Source organism: Pyrgilauda ruficollis, unplaced genomic scaffold, assembly GCF_017590135.1.
Source record: "Pyrgilauda ruficollis isolate IOZ18807 unplaced genomic scaffold, ASM1759013v1 scaffold7, whole genome shotgun sequence".
In the NCBI taxonomy this organism is placed as follows: Eukaryota; Metazoa; Chordata; class Aves; order Passeriformes; family Passeridae; genus Pyrgilauda; species Pyrgilauda ruficollis.
The window spans coordinates 12906128-12925262 of NW_024528821.1; the positions used below are offsets into that span (position 1 = coordinate 12906128).

Consider the following 19135-nt stretch of genomic DNA (forward strand, 5'->3'; position numbering starts at 1 on the left):
CCAACCAAAGAATAATCTTCTTTTTATTTCTTGCTGAATTCTTCATACAAGGTGTCTTAAAATAGATAAGACAGGTTCATTACCATTGTCATAATTGTCAGCTTCTGTCAGTTCCATTAGTGGATAAAGGTGTCTCTGGATATTACTCATGCACTCCTAGCCAGCTTCCCAAACTCTGTGCAAGCCTCCTAAAACCATTTCTCTGCTGCTTTCTGCAGTCCCCCAAACCTGTTCTTCAGCTATTTAATATGTTCCCTGCAAGGCTTCCCTTCTTGCAGCATTTCACTTTTTTCCACCTTCTGTACTGCTTCTGGATTACTTTATTGATATGTGAATATCTGAATATCTTTACTGATTTGTCAATCACTCTTTTAATAAAATTAATTTTCCCTTATGTTTCAAGCACGCTTGTTTCACATTTGTCTGGGAGGTTGGTAAAATTTCACACCTTGGAGAACACCTGAAATGTTGTATGTCAGAAAACAATACTGTTGTAGATCTTGAGATTAGGCAAGACATGGGGTTTTTCATCTCTCTTGTTATGCTCAATGTGTCTACAAGCATATCCTCCTCTTGGCTTAAGAGGATTCCAATAATGCTAGAATTTGCCTTTGGACTACAAGGTTTCAATCATTCAGGCACCAGTTTAGACTTTTCACATTAATCTGTCTTTGATTCTTTCACTATTTAGTAAATATGCATAAATATTTCTTCTGAAAATGAGATTTCATGGACATGTGGGAAGAACTGATATTTTTCCTTTTTAAATGTTAAAAGGCACAAGTGTGAGAAAATACAGACTTTTTTCTGGTGAAGTGAGGAAACTCTACAGAAATATATTTTTCTTCTTTACTTTTCCATCTAAACTTTGATAAAAATTAAATTTACATGACTGTGAGCTACAACAGGCATTTTAAAACATTTAACATATGCTATTGCTGTTGTTGAGTCCAGCTCATCTTCCTCTCAGAACTTGTCCCATCTCTCTGTCCCCCAATAAGTGTCTGGGTGCTCACACCACTAATCACACACCAGCTCTAACACATGCTGGAGCACTTTACAAGCCAGTTCACTAATTTGAAAATTAGGCTGATCCAGAGAAGTAAAAAGGGGTCATTTGGGCCTGGTGGGCTGGTTCAAAGAGGGTCCAATAAATGCCAGAGATGGCATGAGAGCTTGACAAGACTCTTTGGCTTGTCATTTGCAAAACTTCACTGCTGTGAAAAATTATTTTACACACCATGAAATCTAGCTTTACATTTTTTAAATACCCATTTCTGGGTATTATCTGTCTTTCTTATGATGGTCCACCTCCTGTTCCCTGGCGTGCTTAAGCCTTTGCTTAGGTGGGGAATATTTCATTTTACCTACTTTTGGGACAGTCTGGACTGGCTGCTCATGCCTCAGAGACAATTACATGAGGCAGACAGGTAACGAGAGGATATTCCTCCCCTCACCCAGATGGGACTGGAATTCATAGAGGGTGAGACACCCATCTCAAATACAATCTTAATCTTTCCTGGCAAGAGAAGATATGTCAGGGAAGACTTAGGTTGGATATTAGGAGAAGGTTCTTCATCCAGAGAGTGTTTAGACACTGGAACAGGCTCCCAGGGAAGGGGACAGAGCAACAGCCTGCCAGAGCTCAAGAAGCATTTGGAAAACACATGATGTGATTCTTGGGGCTCTCCTGTGAAGGGCCACGAGTTGGTCTTTGATGGTCCTTGCGGGTCCCTTACAATGCAGGATATTCTATTATTCCATGACCATTTTGATACAGTGTCAAAAGGTTTGTTGTTGAAAGCAAACATCTCTTTTTCAACTACAGTTTCAGCATTCCTTCTCTGAAGACACAACACTTTACATCAGACCAGCACTGGTCTTTAATCATTAGGTTAAAAAAAAGTCACAACTTGGTTACTGAAGTAGCTGCAGTTTCTTTCTTGAAAGATCATGCTCCTACTTTCCTTTGTAATAGTCTAGAGGCAACAGGAAAGCCAGTATGGGCTGTTTTTTTAAAAACAACAATAAAAAAAAGTCTGCTAGCTCATGAGCCTATGGAGGTTTTAATTGAAATTAATATAAAATGCAAAAGTAGAGGAAATTAGGACAGCTGCAAAAGAAACCCCAGAAGCAAAAGCAAATTAAAGTAGAGCAATGAGCAAACCCATGCAAACACTTAATGTTGCTTCAGATGTTTCCCCCTTGGTGCAACTTTTTCCCTAAATCAAGCAACAAGTCTAAAGCACTTGGTTTCTTCTGCAGATGCCTCTTAGTTCTGCCCAGTGGTCCTTCAGCTGATGAGCCCAGGCACTGCAGCAGCTGGGCAGTGAGTGAACCTCCCCGTGTGCTGAGAGACAGGAGTAGCTGGCAAGTTCCTCTGTGCTTGTCCCCCATTCCACGAGGTCACAGCTGGAAGCTCTTCATTCAGGAGACAGCACCAGCCTAAACTTCAGCAAAAACAGAATCTTTATTTTTCATTCTAAAGATTGCATGACAACTATTTGATTTTCTTTCTTGTAAGCTTTACTCTTCAACTATACCAAAAATAAAGTAAGACACCTTTCTGCTTGCACATAGCTCTATGAAGGAGTTATTCCACCAACCTTTACACACGTGAGAAGCCCCATTTAGGTCTCTGGAATTCCAGAAGGTGATAGGAAACAGTCTCATGTGTGAGAAAAACATGGAGGAGTGAGGATTTAAATTAGAATGTTCTAAATTCATATTCTGTTAATGTCAAATGATCTCAACCCACCCAATCCTGACTGCAAGAATAGCAGGCATGGTATTCATGGCATAAAAGACTTCCCTTGTTCCACTGTTGAAGACAAAGTTATTAGCAGCAAATAAAGAAACAAGTCTTGCAACATAATACATTTTCTCCCCTTCTTATCCTCTATCATCTCCAACCACAGTCAAAGTTCTTTACATTTTCTCTGCACTTCTTTTATTTGGTTAATAGGCTGTCTGCTCAGGGAGAATGAACTGTTATTTCATGATTTGGTGTGTTCAGTAATGTCAGAGTTTTCTAGTACAGGATCCTTATTTTAAATATATCTCTCATCTTGAGAAATCATTTAGTGAGCAATTTCCACATGAGGTGGGTAGGAAAAGAGCAGTTGCTTGTAGGTTTTACATTTAACTTTATATCATAAAACCTTATAGAAAAATATTCCCCATAAGTCCTTTACCAATTATTTTCCTAAATTTTCTGTCTCCTGTTTTGACATTTTTGGTTGTTTCAGGAGTCAAGAGAATAGGCCAAGCTTAGTTTTAGCCTCTGACAGTGAGCTGGAGGGTGAAGAATCCCTGGGTAAATGAGAAAGAAAGTAAGGCACGGGACATTTTGGAACTCAGTGAAATTAAATGCTGCCCACTGTGCTCCAACAGCACAGTTATGGAAAACTGGCAAGCACAGGGTTATGGAGCTGGACAGCCCCACGGGCTGAGTTTACAAAGAGAACTGGTGAGAAAACCCACTACCAGCACTGTGACCACTTGATCAAGCATTCAAGACAGTGACTCATTGCAAATGAATAGCAAATGATGGAATTAAAAATGCCCCAGCAACCCCTGTGGAAGGCATTGCAGTGACTCCTCAGGTTCCCTGGATGCAGGTTACTTGTTGCATATTGAGGAGGGGTCCTGGATAAAATGGAGGAAGTGAGGTGGAAATAATATAGAGACAGGCAGAGGCATTTATCTGACAGTTTCTTCCACTTTATTTAGCACAGTGCTTTCTCACAGTGCTTCTGACTTGGGTCTGCAGCAGACTAGCACTGTTTCCTATCCCACTGTGTCTTTAAAATGTACATGCTGGGACTCACTCCATTACATACAGAGTTTTCAAGGATGCTCTTCCTCCCCTGCTTTTAACTGACAGTCTGGCAAAATATAGACAAGATGTGGACATTGGGTGGAGTTATTGGTTGATTTTGGGGGGTTCTCTCCTCCTCAAAAGGCTATGACCTATTGGTTGAAGCCTTATTAGAAGACTGCACAGTCATTTCTGTACTCTGCTGTTGTTTGCTGAGTATGGCTGTTGTTACTGATCTATATGAAAGCAGAAACTTGTTGTAGACCTGTTAAACTGAAATTGCTTAACCACAGAAACCCCAGCAACAGACAGAGCCCATACAAACCTTTGCTTTCCTATTCAAACAATTGTTAGCCAGCTTCCCACATGATCAAACAAAACAGTTTATTCTTTACCTGGACACTGTGTGAAGGGCCGAAATATTAACTCTTGAGCTATTTTTACCATTCTTTGGGAAAAGGAAGGTGTAGCATGTAGTGTTTACATAAAATTAAGAGTCTGATCAAAATGGATTCACATTAACTTCTGGAAATCTTTTCTAAGAATTTCTACTCCTGGCAATAATCTTTTCAAACAGAACAACCCAAATACATATGTGTGCACACTGCTTCTCTCCCAGGTGTGTTTTTGCCATCTGGATACACAAGGCTTGCTCACTGCTGGCCAGTAGAGATGTTGGCACATGACCAAGGAAAGAGTGTTCCTCTGCTGCTCACAGCAATTGCAATTTCTTGTCTTGGCCTTCTGATTCCAAGAGCCAGGGGTGTGTGGGTCATAGGCATCTCTGGTTAGATCTCAGTGCTGAGCACTAATCCTTATTTGATTTTCAGGATGACAAAAGAGAAAGTAGAGAGAGAGCAGAAAAGTGAACGGCAGTGCCTGTGGAGAAAGTGTTTAGGATGCACACAAATCCATAGGTAACGTAAGGGTAGGATGATGGCAGATGTATGGAAGACACCTCTTCTCTGCCACTTATGTGCACACATACAGCCTGATTGCAGGTACTGGGTCTGAAATTGTACTTGTAAGTGCTCAGGAATGAGTAGGATGTTTAGCTCCTGCTTCCTGTCAGTTCATTTCTCACTCAGAAAATTACTGTGGATGAGAAAACAAAGCAAGTTATTTCACAGAACTGCCCTCGCCTTCAGCTGCAGCCCCATTTGCATGTGTGCCAAGCGGCTTGAGGAAAATGCTCTCCAAGGTTTCCTGCTGTGAGCAGTAGATTCAGCATCTCAACTGGCCTCTGCATTTTGATGACTCTGTTACTGGAAGGTTTTTCTCCTGACAGACTTTGAACACACATAAAGCTCAGTTTCAGGCTCAAGTTCCTGCATCAGCCCAGAATTAAATTGGGAGAGGTAGGTGACCAAGCATGTCTGTGTGTTGAAAAGTATTCCTTAGAAGATCTCACAAAAATGTGAAACAAAATGTAAACAGGCTTCTGTAATTTCTGAGCAGATTTAATGATGAATGCCAGTAGTCAGGAATAAAAAAGTACCTTTCTCTCCCAAGACCTGCTTAAAATGTGAAACAAAAAAATGTGAAACAAAATGTAAACAGGCTTCTGTAATTTCTGAGCAGATTTAATGATGAATGCCAGTAGTCAGGAATAAAAAAGTACCTTTCTCTCCCAAGACCTTCTACTCAGGCATTATCAACAAGCTGATTGTTGATATGATACTGAATGCTACCCTGAATGTGTCTGTTTGGGTGGGAAGTAGTATATGTCACATTTCTACCTTTTCTTCAGCTACTTCTCTCTGCAGAAAATCCCGTTATGAATCTGTCTGCCTGTTAGCTTTTCTCTCCTTTTGCTAAGCTGAAGAAGGAAAAAAATACATGCTGCTGTGGCAAACAACAGACGGGGGAAAAATCAAAGGAGATGAACGAGGTTCCATCACAGTAGAAAATTTAAGAAAAGGTTAGAGATGACATTAAATGGGCATGGTGTGTAGCCTGAAGTAATCTTGTAAACTTCAGGGAACCAGGCCAGGTACTCCAACTTGCCCTGTCTGGCTCTGCTGTCTTCCAATTACTATCTGCCATCAGCCTATACAGAAAATGTCTCCTGATAGCGATAGAACCTCAAGCTGGATCTCAGAAAATGGGTGCAACCAAGTGATTCCAGGATGCAGCCCTTTAAAGTGTTTTATTCCTGAAGCACATCACCATCTTGGATCCCAGTCTTGACCTTAACTTGTGTTTATGTTATGCTTTAAAATTCCCTGCAATTTGTTTTGGATTGTGGTCCTGACATGTAAGCCTAAATATTAGTGAGTTTGACATGATGTAGGCTAGGGCAAGTAGCTTAGAAATCACTTAATATTTGGAGAAGAAGTTATTTTCAGTGACTGTAAATTAGAAAGAGAAATATATGGCATGCTGAAACCCTAATAATGACATTGTGCTGCATAACTAAGTTTCCTCCTCAGATAAGTTCTACAACACCATAAACATACACCATTGGTAATAGCCACTTACAACAGAAACATCAAGAATTATTTACTTAGAGTGTAATTTCAGTTCTCGAATACTTATTCATGTCACAGTTTACTTGGTTAAAATACAATACTTTATTATGCTTCTTGTTTGATGTTTAATTCAGTCTCTGAGTAGTTGTTTGAATGTGCTGGGAGCAGTGATCTCTTTGAAACTGCCAATATGCTCTTTCACCTACTAAATAAGCAAGGAATTAGTTTAACATCCAGATACGGTTGCTGATTAAACAAAACTGGCATCTTGATCTTTACACCTGCATTTCTGTGCCTGATGCTAAAATAGTTATAAACCAGCTATCTTCCTAAATTAATTTTATTCTAGACCTTTGCTCTCTAATTCATTAGTTTATTTAAAAAGTATTTGAAAAATTCAACTTAAACTATATGCAAATCTTTCTAAACTGGGCCCTTTATATACACACATCCCCTTTTATGTGAACAGTACTTTGTTAATGGCTCAATAATTAAGAGAGTTTACATTTTAAAGACTTCAGTTTTTAATTGGCTGAATATTAATCACAGATCGCTTTCAGTTCTGTTGTGATATGCAAATTATTGATGTCTCAGCTGCATTTGTTTTCAGGTATCAGTCTAGCTGCATAATGCAAAATAACATTCTGCAATTATTTCAATTAGATGCAGTCAGCCTTTGGAGCAAGCTATTTATTTCATTTCAGTAAATGAAGAAAGCAGTTGCTGTTTTCCATTCCCTGGCGTTTATTGCCCAGAACTAGCACTCACAGCCGGTATGTGTACAGCACATAAACAGTTTTCTAACTGGATCACGTTAGCATTCATGGTAAAGGACGAGCAGTTGAACTCCCCTTGCATGATTTCATTTGGTTAACTGACTCTTCTGCTTCGGAATGCGATGTCACCTCGTTTGAGGGTATTCATTACCATTTTAAAGTGTACTATGAAAGGTAGAGTCAATAGGAGTTGTTAATTAGCAGAATCTGTTTAGCACCAGTGCATAACATTTGAGGATTTTCTTTTCCATCAGGCTGCAGCTGTTACCTACGCAGAGAAGGAATTTCACCTAACCACAAAGAATGAGATAGACAAATAGCTGCGCTGTCGTAAGAACGGGTCGGGTATGTCTCCTCGCAGCGATTTCACTCCATAATTGCAATTCACATTAAATGCAGCAAATGTTACCATCCTCCCCACTCAGTTTCCACCTCTACTTTTGTTTCAAGCCGGGAGGGGAGATCACCAGAAAAGAGAGGGGGGAGTCCTTTCTTGCCTTCTCTCTCCTTCCCCCGCCCGGCTCTCTCAGCCGCGCTGCCCTGCGGCTCCTCGGGCGCGGGGGCCGCGCTGGCCCCGTCCCGGCCGCGGGCTGCACTTGTGGCTGCCTCGCCCGCCCATGGCAGCCCCGCGGCTCCCGGCGCGGCCCCGCCGCTCCCGCCGCCCCGGGGGGCTCCTCCCGCCCCGCACGCCCCGCCTGGGCTCCGCGGGGGCGCAGCACGACGGCTCCCCGGGAAAGGTACCGGCGGCACGGCGCCTCCGGGCTGCGGGAGAGGCTCCGGCCGTGGCGATGCGCCGGGATTGCTCCCCCGGAGCGGCGTCTCCCTCCCCGCCGGAGCAGCGCCCGGGCGCTCGGTGCGTGCGTGTGTGTGTGTGTGTGTTGCGTGTGTGTTGTCTGTGTGTGTTGTGCGGGTGTGCGTGTGTGCGGGTGTGTGTGTGCGGGTGTGCGTGTGGCGGAGGGGAGGGGGCTCGCTGCGTGCAGGGGGTGGGCGAGAGCAGTGCGATGGGAGCGGGCGCCCGTGTGCAGAGGGATCCTCTCCCCGCATGTGTGCGGGGGACCGCGGCGGCGGGGCAGGGCTCAGCCGGGCGGCTGCTGCATGCGGCGGAGCCCGCGGGGTTCCGCAGCGCCGGGCTTGCCCTCGCTCCGCGCGGCCGGGGGTGCTCGCCCCGGAGCGCGCCCGGCTGCCCCCGCCGCCCGCTGCGTGCGCGGAGCCGCCGGAGCCCAGGGAGAGCGGGGAGAGCGGCGGAGCGCAGCCGAGCGGAGCCGCGGCGACCCCGGGCGCCGAGGTAGGGACGGTGCCGGGCGGGCCTCGGAGAGCCGGGAGCATCACCGAGGGCGGCGGGCGCCCGCCGGGCGTGTGAGTGCGGGCGGGGGTGGGGGCACGGCGGGGCCGCCCGTACGTTGGCGTTTTAATTTCTTTTTAATTATTCCGAAGGTTTTGTTTTCATTGCTATAATAATTACCGGTGCTGTTTAAAAGACGGCGAGGGGTGGGGTGGGGGGAGGCGGGGGTGCACACGACGAGGCGACAGTGGCTTCCTGCCGGAGCCTCTCTGCCATCGCGCTCGCCTCTCCCCGCAGCCGGCCGCCTCCCGGAGTCCTGGCCAGCGGCACCAGGCGCAGCTCCCATCCTTCCCGGGAGAGCGGGCGAGCTGAGGGGCCGGGCGGCCCGGAGAAGCCGGTGGAGGTGTGGGAGGGACGGAGGGGCAGGATCTGCGCAGTGGGGCTGGGGAAGGGGGTGTGTGGATCTGCTGCGGGCTGGACTTTGCAAAGGTACCGGGGCGGGGGGGGCTGGTGCGTTCAGCGGCGGGGAGCGCGGTCGTGCCTTGTTGCGAAGGGACGGCGGAGGGGATGCGGGGCTGCTCCGCCGCGCTCTGCCCGCTCCCGGCCGGGATGTGCGCGCCCTGCGAGCGCGCCCGTGCCCCTGCCGCCCTCCCCCGCCGGGAGCCAGAGGGCGACGGGGCGCCCACGGCAGAGCGGAGCCGGCACCGGCCGAGCCGGATGCGGCAAAAAATTGCGGTAGTGCCGGCACTGCTGGCCGGGCTCGCCGCCCCGCCGCCAGCCCCGCGCAGCGCCCGCAGCCTGCCCGCTCGGCACCGGCCGGGGCCCCGGGGCTGAGGAAGAAGAGGGGACTCCAGCGTGGGCGAGGCAGGGATACGGGAGGACGGCGCCTGCCAGGGGGAGGGAGACGGAGCGGAGGGGGCGCGGGGACACCGGTCCGCCCCTGGGGGCGCGCTCGCCGCGGCCGGGGTCGGCAGCCTGCGGGCATCGGCAGCCGCTGCTCCGCTTCCCCCTTCTCCCGGCAAGCGGCCTCCTTGACCCCTTCGGCCATCCGTTCCTCGCATCGTTCATTCTCTCCTCCGTGCTTTTCCTCTCCCTCTTGTCCTTCTGTCCTGCGGTCATTCCTCATCTCTCCTCTCCCCTCCCTCCCAGGACCCTCCGACACATCCTCCCCTTGTGTTTCCCTCCAGCCCGGTTCTCCTCCCTCCAGCTGGCTCCTGCTTTCTCCACTTTTCATTCTGGCTCTCTCCTGCCAACTCAGTGGCTATCTACAGCAGGAAATGAAAGGGACAAGTTGGGAAATGGGGGTAATGGGAAGATGGAATGTGTGTGTGTGTGTACAATGTATTGATTATTGACTGATTTGTTTAAAAAAAAAGGGGGAAAAAATCCTACCTTATAACTCAGAGGAAATGCTGTGGCTCGAGTTCTTCTGTGTAAAAAATGGCAGTTCAGCTGCCCGGACTATATACAAAGGGTTCTTATCAATGCAGGAATAAGAGCAAATTACATAATGTTTAAGGGGGGGAAAAATAGTTCTCAGATTTCAATAGTGTCAGACTGGCAAATTGTGACTTTGTTTTTCCCTGCAAGTCAGTGTGTTGTTATTCCTGGGGATGGGGCTGTATGCTTGTGCATGCTTCTTCCATGTCTGAGTGCTTCCATTGGTCACCCAGAGCTGATCTTGTTTTGTGAATAGTTGTATTTCTGCAGACAGTTTACCACCTACTTATTTAAACTAGGTATCAGAAGTGACAGAAACAATGTGTGTGCATGCCTATGCCTTGAGTGAATATCTTTATCATAGTGATACATCTGTATGTGTTGCTGCTTTAGGTACATATACTGAGCATTGGCATTGCTTTTGTGTTAGCATCTCCAACCTTTCTATATTGTGCTATCCTATTCCAGATGTTTGGGCATGCATAACATCAGCATTTGTGTTTAATATCCCTGAAATGCACAGCAGCATATGAGCAGTGCACAATTGAGGGGAGTAAATATGCATAAAATTGGAATCTCTTTTGGTTATTTTACTTTATTAGTTATGCATGCTTGGCATGTACAAGAGAGAGAAATACATTTGACAGACCTGAGAGTTATTTGTGTTTTTCTACAGAATTTACATTCCGTGTTTGAAATCATCCCAGCTCCTGTGCATTTGTTTGGTTGTTAAAGTCTTTCATGTTATTTTAAATTCAGTTCTTGTAGTTTATCTATAATACTTGGCAGGTACAGTAGCTCAGTGGTATACAATTTCTAACCCAAGTGACGTTTTGGAACAATGTCAACTGAAAAACATTTTCTTTTTCTTTCCTTCTTTCTTCTTCAGATTCTTTATCTTTGTTCAGGAGCCTAAGGTTGTTTGCTGATCATAAGAAGATGATTCTGTGGCTCTTTCTGGTTCTGTCATCTCCAGTTTCTTCTACAACTACAGATGCTGATATATCTGTGGAAATTTGCAATGTTTGCTCCTGTGTGTCAGTTGAGAATGTACTCTATGTCAACTGTGAGAAGGTTGCAGTCTACAGACCAAATCAGCTTAAACCACCATGGTCTAATTTTTACCACCTCAACTTTCAAAACAACCTGCTAATTATTCTATATCCAAATTCCTTTCTTAATTTTACACATGCAGTGTCCTTGCAACTGGGTAATAATAAGTTACAGAACATTGAGGGAGGGGCCTTTATGGGTCTTAGTGCATTAAAACAGTTGCACTTGAACAACAACGAATTAAAGATTCTCCGGGCTGACACTTTCCTTGGCATAGAGAACTTGGAGTATCTCCAAGCTGACTACAATTTAATCAAGTTTATTGAACGGGGAGCCTTCAATAAGCTTCACAAGCTGAAAGTCCTGATACTTAATGACAATCTGATTTCATTCCTTCCCGATAATATTTTTCGATTTGCTTCTCTAACCCATCTGGATATACGGGGGAATCGAATACAGAAGCTTCCATACATTGGAGTTCTGGAACACATCGGGCGAATTGTTGAATTGCAGCTGGAAGACAACCCCTGGAATTGTACGTGTGATTTGTTGCCTTTGAAAGCGTGGCTGGAGAACATGCCCTATAACATCTACATTGGAGAGGCTATCTGTGAAACACCCAGTGACTTGTATGGAAGGCTGCTGAAAGAAACCAATAAGCAGGAGCTGTGCTCCATGGGGACAGGGAGTGATTTTGACGTGCGCATCCTGCCTCCCTCGCAGCTGGAGCCCGGTTACAGCACGCCCAACGGCCACACCACTCAAACATCAGTGCACAGATTAGTCACAAAGCCACCAAAGACTACAAATCCTTCGAAGATCTCGGGGATAGTAGCAGGCAAAGCACTGTCCACTCGCAATCTCAGTCAAATCATATCTTACCAGACCAGGGTGCCTCCTTTAACTCCTTGTCCGGTCCCTTGTGTTTGCAAAACTCATCCTTCAGACTTGGGATTAAGCGTAAATTGCCAAGAAAGAAATATAGAATCGATGGCTGAACTCGTACCAAAACCTTTAAATGCCAAGAAACTGCATGTAAATGGCAATTATATTAAGGATGTGGATACTACAGATTTTGCTGAGTTTGAGGGGCTGGATTTGCTACATTTAGGCAGCAATCGGATTTCAATGATCAAAGGAGATGTTTTCCGCAACCTTACAAATTTACGGAGATTGTATCTCAATGGCAATCAGATAGAGCGTCTGAGCCCAGAAATGTTTGCTGGCCTCCACAATTTGCAATATCTGTATTTGGAATACAATGTTATCAAAGAAATCCTAGCAGGCACCTTTGACTTAATGCCAAATTTGCAGTTGCTCTACCTGAACAACAATCTTCTGCGAAGCTTGCCGGCGTATATTTTTGCTGGTGCACCACTTGCTAGACTGAATCTGAGGAACAATCACTTCATGTATTTGCCTGTAAGTGGTGTTCTTGATCAGCTAAAGTCTCTTACACAAATAGATTTGGAAGGTAATCCATGGGACTGCACTTGTGATTTAGTTGCTTTAAAACTGTGGCTTGAGAAGCTAAATGACGGTATTGTGGTGAAGGAATTGAAATGTGAGACACCTGTGCAGTTTGCTAACATAGAACTTAAGTCTCTGAAAAATGAGATTCTCTGTCCTAAACTTTTAAACAAGCCATCTGCTCTGTTCACTAGTCCCATGCCTGCTGTTATTTTTACAACACCCCCAGGACCAGTCCGGAGTCCTCCTGGTGGCCCAGTTCCATTGTCCATCCTAATCCTAAGCATATTGGTTGTGCTGATTTTAACAGTGTTTGTTGCTTTTTGTCTTCTTGTTTTTGTGCTTCGGCGCAACAAAAAACCAACCATAAAGCATGAAGGGATTGGAAACCAAGAGTGCAGTTCTATGCAGCTGCAGCTGAGAAAGCATGATCACAAGTCAAACAAAAAAGATGGACTGGGTGCAGAGGCCTTCATTCCTCAAACCATTGAGCAGATGAGCAAAAGTCATACCTGTGGCTTGAAAGAGTCTGAAACAGGCTTCACGTTTGCTGACCCACCAGGGCAAAAAGTCATTCTGAGAAATATGAATGACAAGGAGAAAGATTTATTGCATGTGGATTCCAGAAAAAGACTTAGCACAATCGATGAACTGGATGAGTTATTCCCTGGAAGGGATTCCAATGTATTTATTCAAAATTTTCTTGAAAGTAAAAAGGAATACAACAGCATAGGGGTCAGTGGCTTTGAAATACGTTACCCAGAGAAACTGCAAGACAAAAAAGCCAAGAAATCTCTAATAGGTGGTAATCATAGTAAAATTGTAGTAGAACAAAGAAAAAGTGAATATTTTGAACTAAAAGCTAAACTTCAAGGTTCACCTGACTACCTACAAGTCCTTGAAGAACAAACAGCTTTGAATAAAATATAGGTCATACAATCTTATTGCCTACAGAGGACATTTATTTAATGATGAAAGTGCCTTTTGTTGACTTTTAACTTCCAAATACTATATTATATTGATAGGCATAGAGGCAGGTGTATCCAAGGGTGTCTGATTAACTGTAGCTGCGTATGATTTGTCGAGTAGAGGAGAATTTCCTTAATAGATTTTACTCCATAAAGCTCATGCCCTGTGGAATCCTGTAGGGATACTGCAAACTCTATTGCCAAAGGGATGCTTTATACACGTTACACTGAATTTAACCTCAAGAGGCATATATGTTTTGTATCTTAAATGCAAACCATCGTCTCCTTGTGATTTGTTAGAACAAACACAAGAAACCTGGTACTGATATTTGTACTTCAGCTGGGTCCTTCATCCTGCACGTGGATTTAAGTTGGTGGAACTGGAGTAATCCTTTGATTTGTGGTGTTCTAATGGCACTGTTTAAAGCTTATCTGGAAAGTAACAAGCATGCAAAGAGAGAACATTCAATAGTATGTGTAAATTGGTTACATTTATGGGCTGCATCTTGAAACCACTGGAATTATAATGTTAAATTGTGTTTAAAATATACCATGCATTACATACCTATGAAATAAATCTGACCACTTGAAGCATACATGTCTATACAGAAAATTTTAAAACAAAGAAAGAAAGAAATAGTTCAACCTGACTTCTGCAGTATTCGTGACATCTGAAGAAAATATTTGATATTTATGCAGAATCTGTTCTAAGACTCATCTCCAATTAAAACTAGAGTTCCTTCTCAGTTACATGAAACTCTTGCAACCCAAACAGGTTGTCCAAAATTGTCAAAGTGCTTACTGTGTGAGCGTAGCAGAAATTATTTTTGTAATATAATTCATATTTATGAAATACTTTGTATACTACATAGGAAAAAATATGTACTCCTTAATATGTATTTAATATGCTTGACTTGTTTTCCTGATCACAATGCATTAATCATTCAGTATAAATAAAACCAGAACAATATACCAAACAGCAACCGGGGATGTAATGTATAGCATCATCCAGAATTAAGTGATCAGATATAATAATAATGATAATGATAATGATAATAATAATAAAATTGTTCTGTACTATTCTCGTGAGATTAGCATATTACCTTATTTCAGATCTGTTACCAATGGTGCATTTTAAAATAGATTGATTAGTTTTTTAGTATTGTGTCCCAGGTTGTTACTTGCCATCAGTTTTCTTGCTTTTCAGGTCTCTACAGCTTAATATCTGAATACTTTTCACAAGCATTTACAGGAATTTGTGCTAAGGGGAATATTTTTATTGTACGTGCAGAAGTTTTCTGTTCTTATCTCTCTGGCTGCTTTTAGTCAGCAAAACCTGATCAGAACAGTGAACAATATGGCAAATCCTGTTCAAAACCACAGTGCAAAATGGATATAGTGGTCTCAGTTCAGAGGACTGCGTAGCTCATAACTAGAGAGTAAAAGCTTGCCTTTGTGAAAGCTGAATCTGAATAGCCAGGAAAAAAAGGTAGGAGAATGGAAAATCCCCATTGTATCTCACTGATAGATGGTACTTTGACATAAGAATGGAGATATATTGGTGAAGCATCCTAGAGCAAATCTATGCGATGAGATTAACAACATTTCTTTGACTCGATGAGCTTTGGATAAGAACCTTTTTATCTCCTTTGCTTTCAGAACCTTTACCCCTCCTTACCTTTCATAATCAATACATTAGTCAATTAAGATAGTAGGATATAAACATGAGCATTTTTCATGAATTTGAAGCTAGCAGAAATTGGAGCAAGACTCAATAATAATACTTTGGAGAAGGCTGTGTCAGCTATTTCCAATATAAACCTCTAATTTCAGGGCTTTGTGACACTGAGTTGAAATTTTTATTCTGGAATGATACTTGGCAAACAGCCTGCAGTATATTTTTATCAAAATAGACCAAAAATAAATAAAAAAAACCCACTGCTTCTTTATTTAAGAGAAAACAAACAAAACATTTCTCTACTTTCAGACATTTGTTTATGCTCTTTTGGCTTAGAAAGAGGGTGGTTTTATTATTTTTCTCCATACTGCATAGTATATACATGACTTCAGATAATAAAATTGTGAGAGATGAATTAATGGCTGAGTTTCTTTCAAAAAGCTGCATCTATCCATGCACAATAATTTACTTAATTCAGAATGTCATGGGGATTTTGAGGACATGGATACTGCGTGCACATGCAGTTCTAGCATAAAAAGCTCCTGTTTGACCAATGATGCAATGCATGGCTAAGGTTTGGATGAGAAAGTGTGAGTTTATTTGTTGTCTGTGGATTAAGGAGTGTCCATGATGCACTGACCAGGTGGACTCTGCTGGCTCCTTCACTAGGCTGAGGGTGACAGGTCCCTGGTCTGCTCTGCACAGAGCTGTGTGGCCTCGAGGGTGGGTCCAAGTTCACTGGGGTTTGCCAAAGCAGAAGGTGTCTGACACACTCAGTGCGTTGTCACTGGCATGTCCTGTATGATCCTCCTGAGAGCAATGTGCTGAAAATATTAAAAATTGCAAGTAAGGAAGTGCTTCTAAGTGATGGTAAAACTGATGTGCTTATGACTTGTGCTGCCCTGAGTCAAAAGAACAGAGATGAATGATCATACCTCCCTAAGCTAAAAAAAAAGGAGGGTTTTTTTGGTTCATTTTGTGTTGTGAGGTTTTCTGGGGGTGTTCTTTCTAGGTTTTTGGTTTGGTTTGGTTTTTTTAAATTTATTTGAGTTTTTTTTGTTTTTGGAGTGGTGTCTTCTGTTTGCTGATCAAAAGAACTGAACCGTTATGCTGTACCATTACACTGGGTCAGAGTTTTCTGATCACTGAGGCCCCAATTCCAGTAAAGCATTTCACTTCAACCTAAATCATGTGCACAGGTACTATTCATGAGATAATAATTAGATACCTGCCCAATAGTAGGGCTTAGCTAGAGTTTTGTCATTGACTGCAAAACAAGCCAGCTCAGAACCATTGTATATAATCCATAGAGCCCAGAGACTCATCTGGGGTTATGCAGTTGAGTGTAGGTTCACCAGCATCAGTAAAGGTTGCACAATCTGGACCTTCCTGTAGAAATTGTCCCTAAGTGTTTTACAATGTATGGTGCAATATGTAGGCATAATAGTGTGAGTGAAGAATGCAGGAGCTGGCAAAACACTATTTTTCTGTGAAATTGTTACTTTGAATGGCAACCTTAGTGTCAGTTTATTTTCTCCATGTTTTGAAACGTTGTATGTGTCTGCACAGCAGTTTTAGTGTGATGTCCATTCAAATCTCTGGTCAGTCTTTCTGAGAAGGTGACTCTTGGGTGTGGCTTAATGGGTCTGTCTGTTCTTTATATTGGTTTGAGTGGCCATGCTTGTAAAATGGCTGTTAAGACCCATAGACATAAACTAAATCAGTGAAGGTGTTGGCATAATCTGTTGTCTCCATTGTATTATAAAGAAGTTTCCATTTTTAAATGAAATCAATAAAGTGTAATCGTTTCCTTGAAAAAGAAAAAAAAATTGTGCAATTTTATCAGAAAGCAAATACCGCGGTGCAAGAACACAAGAACAGGTGATTTATGTTTTGCATTTAGTGTTCAAGATTGACAATAATGCAACAATCTAGTATAAATATATTTTTAAATGCTTTTTTTTTTAAAGCCATAATGATGATATAAATTATAAAGGCATGGCCTTGTGAATAATGTTAACAAATGTTTCAGAATCAAGAAAAAACATCCAGAACTTGATGGTGGTATAATATCTATAATATCTTTTGCATGATTTGTATGTCAATATTGTATGAAATGAGCACAGTGAGACTTCTTTTTTTTTGGTTGCATCCAAAGAGTTAGGAAGGAAATATAACAAGAATGTATTTATAATCACTCTATTTTGAAATAAAGTAAAGAAAACAAAATGTATTGGCTTTACCCTGTTTTGATCATTACTATTTTAGGTTAGTCTATAATTTAGGCAGTTACTTACGACATCCAGTCCAATGTAAACCACAGAAACCTATTGTTTATTAATTTTGTTTGCCTTCATCAATATCAAAATACTAGTCAGTGTTGACTTCAAAATTTGTATGAAATATTAATAAAATTGTTTGGTACTATTGTATTTCTGAAACTAGACTTTGTTAAGTGCCTGTGATATTCTCTTTTGGATTATTTGTATATGGATGAGAGAGAATCTGTAAAGCAGTTATGCAGTGATGTTTTCTAACCACATCAACAATTTCGTCTATTTTAGAAAGTTTTTCTCATCTTCTGTTGTCCAACAAAATCTTCCTTTCCCCTGTTGCAAATAACCCCTCCAGATTCAGTGGGTTTTTTTCCATTATTACCATAAGCAGAATTTAGTTTTCAGTTGGATTCTCAGTTCTTCAAACCAGAAGTGCTTAGAGGAACAATTACATAATGTTAGGGGCATTTGCTTTGCTCTCTTTTGTTCTTTTCTTATTAGTCATTTTCAATAACAGTTTTTCAGGGGAAAGAAAAGTTAATTTGTCCTTAGAAGAAGCAAAAATACCAATCCATCTACCATTTCATTTGGTTAGGTTAGTTTTATAACTGAAAGTTGAAAAGACACCTTTAGGTAGTTTAACTTCCAAATTTATATTTTGTAGTTAAAATGGTTTACAAAGCCTCATAAAAATCTTCATGGCAAGGGAGAAGAGCAGGAACAGAATTACATTTAGATTAAACATTCCCTGTTGTGCAGGGTTTAACATGCATTATAATGGCAGTGAAAGTGAATCAGAATGGGATATGGAGTGGAAAATCGGGACTTGATACAGATTTTTTTCACTTCTAGTTGAAGTATAACATCAGGAACAAACCCACAACTTTAGCTGAGAAAGGCCTACATATAATATTCCATATAATTTCTTTCTAAAGAATAACTCGAGAATCGAGAATTAATTATTCATGTTTTGATAATAAGTGTGCACTGCTTTCCTGATTGCAGAGGAACTTGAGAGTTTTCTGTTAATATGTTTTGTCATTATTAGTTTTTATTTCCAATTTCAATTCACTCATCCTTATGTATTATGGTTGATGCTGTGTTGGAAAACAAAAAGAAGAATATTGTTGCTCAGGGACAAACTCTTCTCAAACATTTACCAGTGTAAATCCAGACTCCAATGGAGTCAAATCCGCTGTTACCCTAGTGAACAAAAAAGCAGAAAGTACAAGATCTATCCATCATTGAAATAAAAATAAGTAATTTTTTACTTGAAATGTAATATAATCTTGCTTTATACTCTGTTGATTTCTGTGGCAAAGCTGTTACTATTTTCAAACGACTGTAGGGAGAGCACAGACCAAGTGCAGCCCTGTGTCTGTTTGATGACAGTGGAACTCTGCAGTGATTCAAGAGCTGTGGGCATCCCAGAGCTGTACTATGGGTACAAAACTATATAAATTTGCTGGTTTATACATACACTTGGGGTAGATCTCACATAAAATACAAACGCTTTCTTAACAATACAATTTACTTTCTCCCTGTAATGGAGCAAAGTTACTCCACTCTTGTTTTTCATTAAGTAGGGAGTTTATTGCAAATATCTTTGTTTTATTGCTAATTTTATTTGTATTCACTAGCAGTAGTTGAGATAATTAATTCATTGTCTGAAAGCAGTACATTTCAGTCTGTTATTTTTAAAATACCGGTCACTGGTAACAGACAGATACTGAGTTATATTGAATTTCCATTCCCTAAGTAATAATTCCAAAGACAGTTCCTCAAAAGCACAAATAAAGATCAGATTAAAAAAAAAAAAAAAGTCATAGCTGTTACTAAATCTGAATTTTTTGTATGCGTGTATGTCACTATACACAGTGTAGTACAACTCTAATGGGTAA

General features: G+C 42.0%; 1 protein-coding gene across 2 annotated transcripts; it reads left to right on the plus strand.

Moving 5' to 3' along the window:
* Positions 1-7882: 7882 nt before the first annotated feature.
* Positions 7883-14217, plus strand: SLITRK4 (SLIT and NTRK like family member 4). 2 transcript variants are annotated; one of them, XM_041485239.1, is made up of 2 exons: positions 7883-7920; positions 10679-14217. In XM_041485239.1, the coding sequence occupies exon 2, from the start codon at positions 10729-10731 to the stop codon at positions 13240-13242; it is 2514 nt and encodes an 837-aa protein (XP_041341173.1). In that variant the 5' UTR covers positions 7883-7920; positions 10679-10728; the 3' UTR covers positions 13243-14217. The 2 variants fall into 2 exon arrangements, with proteins under 2 accessions (XP_041341173.1, XP_041341174.1); XM_041485240.1 differs by lacking the exon at positions 7883-7920 and adding an exon at positions 8219-8352.
* Positions 14218-19135: the final 4918 nt, after the last annotated feature.